General features: G+C 70.3%; 2 protein-coding genes across 2 annotated transcripts; one reads left to right on the top strand and one right to left on the bottom strand.

Annotated features, from left to right (window-relative positions):
- Positions 1-2: 2 nt before the first annotated feature.
- Positions 3-4,476, top strand: LOC125318987 (RNA-binding protein 4B-like). Its single transcript, XM_048289952.1, is given in 5 exon segments — positions 3-65; positions 1,338-1,759; positions 2,803-3,068; positions 3,070-3,505; positions 3,970-4,476. Coding segments are annotated over 4 exon segments (1,167 nt in total). The 5' UTR covers positions 3-15; the 3' UTR covers positions 3,499-3,505; positions 3,970-4,476.
- Positions 4,477-5,423: 947 nt separating this feature from the next.
- RBM14 (RNA binding motif protein 14) lies at positions 5,424-10,575 on the bottom strand. Its single transcript, XM_048289950.1, is given in 6 exon segments — positions 5,424-5,865; positions 5,867-5,945; positions 6,311-6,447; positions 6,449-7,702; positions 7,704-7,942; positions 10,110-10,575. Coding segments are annotated over 6 exon segments (2,184 nt in total). The 5' UTR covers positions 10,456-10,575; the 3' UTR covers positions 5,424-5,736.
- Positions 10,576-11,004: the final 429 nt, after the last annotated feature.

The raw sequence follows: 11,004 nt of genomic DNA, 5'->3' as shown, positions 1-11,004 counted from the left end.
CAGCGCCAGCGGCCAATGAGCGCGTGGGAGGCGGGGCGGGGGCCGGGAGACGCCGCCGCCATTTTGTGAGCAGCGCGCGGCGGACGGGGCAGGTGGGGGCGGGGGGGGCTCGGGACCGGGGGCCGGGACCGGGACCGGGACCGGGGGGACACACGGGTCAGGCCCGGCCACGACCCCGCCGAGGCGCCGGGAGGCCTCGGGCGATGCGATCCGGGAGGGTTTGGGGGAGGTCTCGGGCCTGCGGAGCGGAGGGGTTTGGGGGGGGGGGGGTCTCAGATCTGAGGGGTCTCAGGCATGAGGGGGGGTCTCAGGGCCGGGTGGGGGACGGAGAGGTTTGGGGGGATCTCAGCCCTGCGGGGTTTTGGGGTTCGGGGCGTGGCTCTGCCCTGCTGGGGGGGGCGGGGGGCGTGGCTCTGCCCTGCTGGGGGGCGCGGAGTTTTGGGGGCTCTGCCCTGCAGGAAAAGGAGTGTCAGAGGTTTGAGGTGGTTTTTGGGGCTGTCAGAGGTTTGAGGGGGTTTTTGGCGCTGTCAGAGGTTTGAGGTGCTTTTTGGGGGTGTTTGCGGGCACAGTGTGGGAGGGGGCACGGCGGGGGTGTTTGGTGGGAGGGTCGGGGTGTTTGGTGCTCTGCCCTGAAGGAGCAGAAGCAAAATTTGGGGGTGGATTTGGGGTGTTTGGGGCTGTGCCCTGTGAGGGTGCCTCAGCCCTGAGAGCCGCAGTGAGGTTCAGGATTTCTGGGGGGATTTGGGGTGTTTTGGGGCTGTGCCCTGTGAGGGTGCCTCAGCCCTGGGAGCCGCAGTGAGGTTCAGGATTTCTGGGAGGATTTGGGGTGTTTGGGGCTGTGTCCCGAATGAGCAGGGGAAGAGTTTTGGGGTGTTAATTTGAGGAGATTTGGGGTGTTTGGGGCTGCAGCCTCAGTGATGGACACAGAGATTTGGGGGCACAGCCCTGGGCACACAAACGCACAGGTTTGGGGTGTTTGAGGAGGATTTAGGGTGTTTGTGGACACAGACCCGGAGGAGAGGGGGCAGAGTTTTGGGGTGTTTATTTGAGGAGGATTTGGGGCGTTTGGAGGCACAGCCCCACGCACACACACGGAGGCTTGGAGTGTTTATCCAGGGAGGATTAGGGAGCACAGCCCTGGGGACAAACGCTGAGATTGGGGGTGTTTATTTGGGGTTTTGGGAGGCACGGCCCCATGTAACACAGAGCTTTGGAGGTGTTTGAGGAAGATTTAGGGTGTTTGTGGGCACAGCCCTGGGCACACCCACAGAGGTCCGGGCTGTTTCTCGGGGGCTTTCGGGGCCGTTTGGGGCTCACCACGGCGCTGTCCGGTGCAGGCGGGTCGCGATGGTGAAGCTGTTCATCGGGAACCTGCCGCGGGAGGCGACGGAGCAGGAGATCCGCTCGCTGTTCGAGCAGTACGGGAAGGTGCTGGAGTGCGACATCATCAAGAACTACGGCTTCGTGCACATCGAGGACAAGACGGCGGCCGAGGACGCCATCCGCAACCTGCACCACCACAAGCTGCACGGCGTCTGCATCAACGTGGAGGCCAGCAAGAACAAGAGCAAGGCCTCCACCAAGCTGCACGTGGGCAACATCAGCCCCGCCTGCACCAACCTGGAGCTGCGCGCCAAGTTCGAGGAGTACGGCCCCGTCATCGAGTGCGACATCGTCAAGGACTACGCCTTCGTGCACATGGAGCGGGCCGAGGACGCCGTGGAGGCCATCCGGGGGCTGGACAACACCGAGTTCCAAGGTGAGGCGCGGGGCTGGGCAGCGGGAGGGCTCTGGGGTTCCCGGCAGACGCTCCCGCCGGCCCCGGCTCCGGGGTCGGTCCTGGATGTGACCACGGCCGGCTCTGCGGGGCCGTGAAGCGCCCTCGGGGCTCTGGGGTTGGTGTCGGTTGGTGCCCGCCCCGCCGCAGCTCCCAGGGCCGCCCGCGCGGTGCGGCCGGAGCGAGGGCGAGGGCTCGGGGGCTCTGGGCCGGGGAGGACGGGACTGACCCATCTCTGATTAACCAGCACGGCCGCCCCGCAGGAGGACCCCGACGGCGACGTCCTGTGCCGGGCCGGAGCAGCGGGTGACGCCAGGCTGCCGCCCGCCCTTGTAGCCTTGCCCAGCCTGGTAAGAGGGTGACGGAGGCGCCCGACCCCGCGGCCCGGCGTCGCTCGGGGCGCTCGACGGGGCCGAGCGGCCGGACTCGAGCCGCGGCGCTGGCGGCGGTGATGGCGAGCGCGTCTCCCGGCCGGGTGCTCAGGGCGGCGTCCGGCGCTTCACCCGCGTGGCGGCGGGGCCGGGCCGGGCGTTCCCGGTGCTGCCGGGGCTCCACACGTCCTGCCGCCCCCGTTCCGGGCCTTCCCCAAAAACACCGACCCAGCTGGGCCGGCACAGCTGCACCCAGAGCTGTCCCGGCCGCGTCCGCGCTTGGCTTTGCCTCGTGCCGCGCTCAGGCCAGGCCCTGTTCGCTCTGGGGCGCTTCCCGGTGTCGCATCCCTCTTGCCGCCGCTCCGGTGTTTTCCGGCGCGAAGCTTTGCCGTCACACGGGGCCAGCAGTGCTGGGTCCGAGCCCAGGCTGCCGGGGCTTTGCCGGACTGGCCGGCGTGGCCGCGCACGGCCATGGCAGCACCGCCCCGGTCGGCCGCTGTCCAGTGTCCATCTGGCGGCTCACGCTCGGTCCCGCGGCGGCTCCTCCCGCGCCGGTGGCTGCGGAGGGCTGGGGGGGCAGCGGCCGGTCCCGTCCCATCCCGCCGGTGCCCCGGCACGGCCGCACTGACCCTGCCTCTCGCGTCTCTCCCCAAGGCAAGCGGATGCGCGTGCAGCTGTCCACCAGCCGGCTGCGGACGGCGCCCGGGATGGGAGACAAGAGCGGCTGCTACCGCTGCGGGAAGGAGGGGCACTGGTCTAAGGAGTGCCCGGTCGATCGCCCGGGGCAAGTGGCGGACTTTGCCGAGGCCTATAACGAGCAGTACGGAGCCGTGCGCACTCCCTACACCGCGGGCTATGGGGAGACCGTGTATTACGATGAGGCCTACGGCGGGATGGCCGACTACTACAAGCGCTACCAGCGTCCGCTCCTACGCCACGGCCTCGGCGTACGACGCCTACGCGGAGCAGACCATGGCCCAGTACTCCCAGTACGCCCAGTACTCCCAGGTCCAGTCCTCGGCCATGGCCGCCACCACGGCCATGGCCGGCCGCATCCCCACCACCTTAGACGCGTACGACCGAGCGCTGCTGCCCACCCCGGGCGCGGCGGCCGCCGTCGCCGCCGCCGCCGCCACCGCCGCGGCCGCCGCCGCGTCCTCCACGTATTACACCCGGGACAGGAGCCCCCTGCGCCGCACGGCCGCCGCGGCCAGCACCGTCGGAGAGGCGTACACGTACGAGCGTGGGCAGCTGTCGCCCGTCTCCTCGGTGGCCCGGGCGTCCCTCTACGACATGCAGCGCTTCGGGCGGGACCCGTACGCGGACCGGGCGCGATACTCCGCCTTTTGAGCCGGAGGTGAGCGCGTTGGCAGCTCTTGGCGCCGCGGGGGGGCCCCGCTGCCGGTGGTCCCGGTTGTGCCGGTCGAGCTCGAGGCGGGTGACGGGTCACGGTAACGCAGACAGGCCCCGCGGGCGTTAAAGCCCGGCCGTGGCGAGGAGGTGCCGTGGTGAGCGCGGCAGTGCTGGCGTCACTCTCACGGCTGTAACTCAGGTTCCCGCTGGGCCGGGCACTGTCCCGGCACAGTCCCCGCGGGGGTGGGGGGTTCCCGCAGAGCCCCCGGCCCCGGGGCAGCTCCTGCCTGCACGGGCTGCGCCCAGGTCCCGGCGGGCCGAGGGTCCCGGTGGGCCGGAGCCCCGCCGCTGCTCCACGTCAGGACTCTGTTGCTGCCAGGAAGCCGCAGCTCCCCGGGGCGCCGGGGCTCGGCACGGTTCCGGATCGGCCCCGGGGGCACCTGCGCCAACTCCTCTTTTCTCTTACAGGTAAGATTTGTGCGGCTGGACGTCGGGGGTCCCGTCGCACGCCGACTCGGCGCCGCGCGTCTCGGGCCGCGCCGGGTGCCACCGCCGCCGCGTGCCGCTCCCGGGCCCGTTCCTTACGGACGCGCGGCTCGTCCCCAGCCCGGGCAGGATTAGCTCAGCCCCTCCCCCAGCTTCCCCCGCCCCCCTGGGCAGGATTTTGCTTTTCCAGGTAGTTTTGGGTCCCCGCCCCGGGCTCAGGTGTGAGCGCGCAGCCGCAGCCGTCCCCCAGCGCCAGCTTTGCTTTGCTTCGCCGCCCCCTCGCTCCCCCGGAGCTCTTCCCGAGTCGTCGTTTTGCCTTTTTTTCCTTTATTTTTTTAAGAGGGTGGATAATCCAGTGGTAGGTTTTTAGCCCAACGCCGTAGCTGACCGGAGGCCGCCGCGCCGCGCCGGCGGGGGTGGAACCCCCCCAGTGATTTAGAGTCCCCCAACCCCACTTTCCGGTAAAATAAACTCAAAATTTTTAACAAACGGCGCTGGCTCCGCCCCCGGTTCTTTCTCTGCACTCGGGTCCCCTCAGAATGTGGCGCGGAACCTTCCGGACTCCCCGGTGCTGCCCGTGCCCTGCCTGGCTCTGCCCGCGCCGACCGGAGCTCCCGGGGAGGGGCTGCTGCAAACGGGGGCACCCAGGGGTAACACAGGGGCTTTAACCCCCAGCTCTTCCTCCTCTCCTCTCATTTAACCTGCCCAGGGCTAATTTGGCCCCAGACTGCCTTGTTTGTTCCCAAACGGCCTGCAGTGCCTTCCTGCCTCTTGGTGCTCGTTAATTAAGGCCATTATGCCCAGGACGTGCCTTTGCCAGTTCTGTCTCACCAGCGCCGATCGGTGCCATGGTCACCCGCGGACGCTGCCATCGCTACGGCCACGGCCGGGAGCTTGGGGCCAGGCCCAGGGGCGTGTGGCCACCCTGGAAAGGAGGGGAGAAGCATCAGACCCTCCTGTCTGGTTAATTACTGCGGTGCTTAATGAGCCTTGGCCCTCCCTCCCATGGCACAGCCAGGACTGGGCTGTGACCCGTCCCTGCGAAGAGATGAGGAGACAGGAAGCGCCTGTGGAAACGGTCACGGTGGTGACAATGGCACCCACGACCCCTGGCATGGCACACACCGCCCCAGCTCTCGCTCGCACTCAGCATCGCCCCTCAAAACCAGCTTTTCTCACCCAAAACAAGGGCCCGGTCAGGTCGGTGCCAGTGATCGTGTGTGGTGGTGTCGTGGCAGGGCCGAGCCCGGCACTCCCTGCAGCCGGCTCCGAACGCTGCTCATCCTCCAAATCCGCCTCTTCCGTGGTGGAAAAGCAGCTCCAGCAGCGGGAGCAGCATCCACCCGGGCTGGTTGGTGATGGTGGCACTGGGAAGCGTCCCCAGGGGCGGGACTGGGCCCCCGGGACTGGGAAAGAACCAGGCAGGAGGCGTTGGGAACCGGAGCAGACCCCAGCGTTTATTTACAGTCATAAAAAAACCCTGGCACCGTGCTGGGCCTGACGCTGGAAACGGGGAATCTGCCCAAAAAAATGGGACAACTCGTGGTATAAAAGAGTCTGAGCCACACGGCCGCAACTGCTGGCGGGTCATGAACCGGCACCAAGCGCCAGCGGGGGCTGAGCCGCGCGGCCACTGCCAACCGTAACCGCGGAACCTTCTAAAAATCTCAAAACAGCAAAACCAGAAAAAATCAGCTGAAAAAGAACCGTCCGTGCCCCGGTGGGGCGGCAAGCGGGGCCGTGGCCAGCTCAGAGGCGGCGCTGGTAGCCCGAGTGGACGCGGGCGGCGGGCAGGTAGTCGCCGTAGCCGCCCGAGTAGCGGGTGTACTCGGTGTGCGCGTCCGGCAAGCGGCGGTAGTCCAGCGGGGACTTGGTGGGGCGAGCGGCGGTACGCCAGCGGCGAGTCCGCTAAGCGCCGGTAATCGGCCAGCTCGGACAGACGGCGCTCGGAGCCGTACCTGGGCGAGAGAAGAGACGGGGGTCAGCCTGGGGGGACGGCACCTGGATCCGCCGCCGGCGGCAGCACCGCGTCCTGCCCGGGGACGCACCGCGACGGGCAAAGCCGGTGCAGGACGGGATCGGACACCGGACACCGCGGAGGGCCCGCCGCGTGCCACCACCTCCCCCACCCACACCAAGCCCTGTCCCCTCCCCGGGATCTGTGCGGCGTGAGCGGAGCCATGGCGCCCACCGCGCCGGGCGATAGCCAGCCACGCCGGTGCTGCGCGGCACCGGTCAAGCCGCGAGCAGTGCGCCGGAGCCCGGCGAACCGGCGAGCAGCGGGAGGCAGGGGTGGGGATCGGTGCCCCGCCCGGCACCGTACCTTTTAGCCAGAGAGGACGATTTTTTGTACGGGTCGTCGTAGGCGGTGCTGCGAGGCGGGGAGAGGCGGGTGCGCTCGTAGGGCGGTGCGGCGGCGGCGGCCTGCGCCAGGCCCAGGTAGGAGCCCGCCGGCTGCCCCCAGCTGGCTCGGCCCGTCGTAGGCGCTGCCCGGCTGGGCTCGGTACGCGGCCGCCAGCGCGGAGGAGGACGGCTGCTGCGGCGGGTAGGAGGCCGCCATGGCGCCGGAGGCCTGGGCCCGGTACGTGGCCGTCAGCGGGGCGGAGGCCTGCGCCTTGTAGGAGGCGGCAGCGACGGCGGCCTGGCTGCCGTAGGACGCGGCCAGCGAGGAGCCCGTCTGCGCGCCGTAGCCGGCGGGGAGCGCAGCGGCCGCGGGCTGGCTGCCGTAGGACGCGGGCAGGCCCGACGCGGGCTGGGCGCCATACGACGCCGAGTGGCCCACGGTGGGCTGGGCGCCGTAGGAGGCGGACAGCGCAGGCTGGGCGCCGTAGGAGGCTGAGTGGCCGGCCACGGGCTGGTAGGCAGCGGCGGCGTGACCAGCCACGGCCTGGGCACTGTAGGAGCTGGCGTGTACCGCCACGGCCTGGGCACTGTAGCCGGCGGACAGTGCGGCACCGGGCTGGGCGCCGTAGGAGCCAGCGTGGCCATCCACGGGCTGGGCACCGTAGGAGCCTGTGGCCAGCTGGGCACCGTAGGACGCCACGTGCACGGCCACGGCCTGGGTGCTGTAGGAGCCGGCGGAGCCGGCGGTGGGCTGGGCGCCGTACGCCGCGATGGCGGGCGGGGCGCTGTAGCCAGCCGAATAGCCCGAGGAGGGCTGGGCGCCGTAGGAGGAGGCCAGGGCGGCGGACTGGACACCGTAGGAGCTGAGGGAGTTGGCGGCGGCGGGCTGCGCGCCGTACGAGGCGGCAGCGGCGGGGGGCTGCGCGCCGTAGGAGCCGAGGGAGTTGGCGGCGGCGGGCTGAGCGCCCGTGGCGCCCAGGGAGCCGACTGAGGGCTGGGAGCGGTAGGAGCTGCCCAGCGAGGCCGAGGGCTGCGCGCGGTAGGCGGCGGCCTGGCCCGTGGTGGGCTGCGCGCGGTACGCCACGCCCAGGGAGGCCAAGGGCTGGGCGCGGTACGCGGCCCCCAGCGAGGCTGAGGGCTGCGCGCGGTAGGCGGCCGGCTGTGCCGTCATGGGGAGCGTCACCGCCGCGTAGCCGGCGCGGGTGGGCGAGCGCCGCAGCGGGCTGCGGTCCCTGCTGAAGTAGGAGGGGGAGGCGGGCCGGGGCTGCGCCTCAAAGGTGTCGTACTTGGCGCCGAAGCGCTGCTGGTAATCGTACAGGGAGGGGATGGCGGCGTAGCCAGCGCCTGTGGCCGGGGGGATGGCGGCGTCGGGCCGCCCGGCGCTGCTGGTCGAAGCCCTCGATCTTGGGCTGGAACTTCTCGCGGTACTCGAGGCCGATGCGCTTGGTCTTGTCGACGCCGAGGGCGGGCGGCGGGGCCTGGCCCGTGCCCTTCTTCTGCACGTTGGTGGAGAGCTCCACGTTCACCCGGCGCCCCTTCACCTCCTTCCCATTTAGGTTTTCGATGGCAACTTTAGCATCGGCTTCGTTCTCCATGTGCACAAAGGCATAGTCTGACAAAGCAGCAGAGAGAGCAGTGAGGGGAGAAAACACAACTCGTTACAGGAGCCGGCGCTAACGAGCCATGCGGCGGCAGCGGGACGGGCGCAGGACGGGCACTGCCGGCCCCAGGACGGCGCTGCCGGCCCCGCTCGCCGGCGAAGACACGACCACGACTGTCAGCTCTGCCCCACGCTCGTTTGGTTGCGTCCCCAGCTCGCGGCCTCCCCCAGCCCGCCTGGCTCCCTCCGTGTCCCCCCAGTTTCTGCCTCCTGTGAGCCCCTCCCCACCCCTCCCTGGCACATGGGGATCAAGGGCCCGGGCTGGGCTGGCAGTGCCAGCACCGTGGGCTCAGCTGGGACATCCTGGCAGTGAGCGGAGCAAAGCTGAGAGAACCGGCGCCAGCACAGAGAGCGGGACAGGGACAGAGCAGGGAGAGAAAGAGGGGAGAGAACGGGGGAGAGAGAGAAAGACAAGGACAGAGAAGGGAACAGGGAGTTAAGAAGGACAGAGGGGAAGAGGAGGGAGAAGGGGGAAGGAGGGGAGGGAAGGGCCTGAGCACCCCCCCGTGAGCGCCAGGCCGTGGCGAGGAGCCGGCGCCACGCGGCACAACCGCGGCTCGGCAGCGCAGAGGCGTCTGAGGACAGCAAGGAGCAGGGAAGCAGGACCTGGTGGCAGCTCTGGTGGCCGCCTGAGCACTTGGCCCAGCGGGTTTGGGGGCTGGATGCCCCCATGGTGGTCAGGGGGTCATCCCCGTGGCACGACGGGTCTGGGGCCGGCACAGGGCAGGAGGGCAACGACCCCGTGGTGTTTCCCCTGCAGTCACAGACCGAGACCACCGGAACCAGCGACAACCCCCCCCGAGGGTGTGTGCTGTGCTGGGAGCATCACTGGCCAAGCAAACCCATCCCAGACCTCTGAGCATCAGCGCCGTGCCACCCTCTCCTGTGTACCCCCCTCTGCCATCCTGCCCTCCTGGCTCCTGTCCCACATCCACATGTCCCGTTCTGGCAGCCCAAAGAGGGGATGTCCCCTCCGTGTCCCCCCAGCCCTGCTGCCACCCCCTGCGGTGGCCGTGGCACCCCCGAGCCTGAGGGGACGCGGGGCAGGCTCTGCCCCGAGCTGTGCTGGTGGCTGCGACCTGGGACAGGAGAGCAGAGGAACAACATCCCCCTCCTGTGGGCAGGGGACACAGGCGCCGCGGGGACATCACCGGGACTCCAGGGTCGGGTGAGTGGGGATGAGGTGACAGCAGGGTCAGGGGGAGGTGGGTGACACCATCAGGCTGTGCTGGGGTCCCCAATGCGAAGCCATTGAGCCCCCTGAGGGTTTCATGGTGTGTTCTGTGCACGTCCCAGCTCAGTGTCCAAGCACGTCTGTGGAGACCAGGCCGTGGCCTGGGGGTGATTTGGTCATAGAGGTGGCAGCAGCGGGCAGGGAGGTCACCCCACCTGGAGCTGGGGGTGCTGATGGAGGATGTGGCTGCCTGGAAGGGGGTTCCCAGTGAGTTCAAGGAGTGGGGAAGGGTCTGGAGAGCCCAGAGGAACTCCCACAGCCCCACCTGGGGCTGGGGGAGATGACAGCAGAGAACAAAGCTGCCAGGAAGGGGGGTTATGGGGCGTTCAGGAGTGTGGGTAGAGGCGATGGAGGACAAGATTGGCTGGAGAAGGGATAATGTGGAGATTGAGGGGGCTGGAGAGCCCCCACGGGCTCACATGGCCCCACCTGGGGTTTGGGGAAGCAGTGGCAGAGCACGAGGTTGGCTAGAGGAGGGTTATCGGGGGAGTTAGGGGGTCAGGGCCACCCACAGGGACTCGCACAGCCCCACCTGAGCCTGGGGGAAGCGATCGAAGACATGTGGTTACCAGAGGGGGGGTTAAGGGGTCTGGACCGCCCACACAGGCCCGCACCGCCCCGGCCGGGGCAGGCAGAGGCGATAGAGGAGGACGTGGCTGGCAGCAGGGGGGTTACGGGAGCTCACTCGGGCTCGCACGGCCCCGCTCGGGGCAGGGGGGAGGCGGCCAGAACCCCCCCCTCGCCCCCCGTTCCACCAGCCCGGGCCGCGCCGGGGTCCGGGCGGGAGCGACGCCGCAGTCGGACGGAACTCGGGTGCCACGGATCACCCGGCGGCGCGGGCCGAGCTCGGCGGGGGCCGCGCGGCCCCGGCGGCGGGTCCGGTACCTTTCACCACGTCGCACTCCACCACGGGACCGTACTGCTGGAAGAGCGAGCGCAGCTCCCCGCTCGTGCACGCGGCCGACACATTCCCCACGAAGATCTTGCAGGTGTTGGTGGGGCGCGGCCGGGACGGCTCCACCACGATGCGGCGGCCGTGCAGTTGGTGCCCGTTGAGCTGCGAGATGGCGCGCGCGGCCGCCGCCTCGTCCCGCAGGTGCACGAAGGCGAACTGTTTCATGAGGGCGACGCCCAGCACCGGCCCCGCGACTCCGGCGAACAGCTCGCTCAATTCCTCCGCCGACGCCTCCTCGGGGACGTTGCCCACGAAGAGTTTAATGCCGGGACGCATCGCGCCGGGGATCGGTGGGGGGGAGCGGAGCGGGGACGACCGGGAGCGGCGGCGGCGGCGGTGACTTCAAAATGGCGGCGGCTCCTGAGGGCGGCGGGGGCGGTGCCGTGCGCAGCGCGCCTGCGTGCCGTGCGCACCGCCCCGCCTCAGCGCGCCTGCGCGCCGTGCGCACCGCCCCGCCTCAGCGCGCCTGCGCGCCGTGCGCACCGCCCCGCCTCAGCGCGCCTGCGTGCCGTGCGCACCGCCCCGCCTCAGCGCGCCTGCGCGCCGTGCGCACCGCCCCGCCTCAGCGCGCCTGCGTGCCGTGCGCACCGCCCCGCCTCACCGCGCCTGCGCGCCGTGCGCACCGCCCCGCCTCACCGCGCCTGCGCGCCGTGCGCACCGCCCCGCCTCAGCGCGCCTGCGTGCCGTGCGCACCGCCCCGCCTCAGCGCGCCTGCGCGCCGTGCGCACCGCCCCGCCTCACCGCGCCTGCGCGCCGTGCGCACCGCCCCGCCTCAGCGCGCCTGCGCGCCGTGCGCACCGCCCCGCCCGCTCTTTTCCCGCCGTG

The sequence above is a fragment of the Corvus hawaiiensis genome, chromosome 34 (assembly GCF_020740725.1).
Source record: "Corvus hawaiiensis isolate bCorHaw1 chromosome 34, bCorHaw1.pri.cur, whole genome shotgun sequence".
NCBI classification, from domain to species: Eukaryota; Metazoa; Chordata; class Aves; order Passeriformes; family Corvidae; genus Corvus; species Corvus hawaiiensis.
Note: the sequence above shows the minus strand (reverse complement) of the source record. Positions and strands in the feature narration are given on the sequence as shown.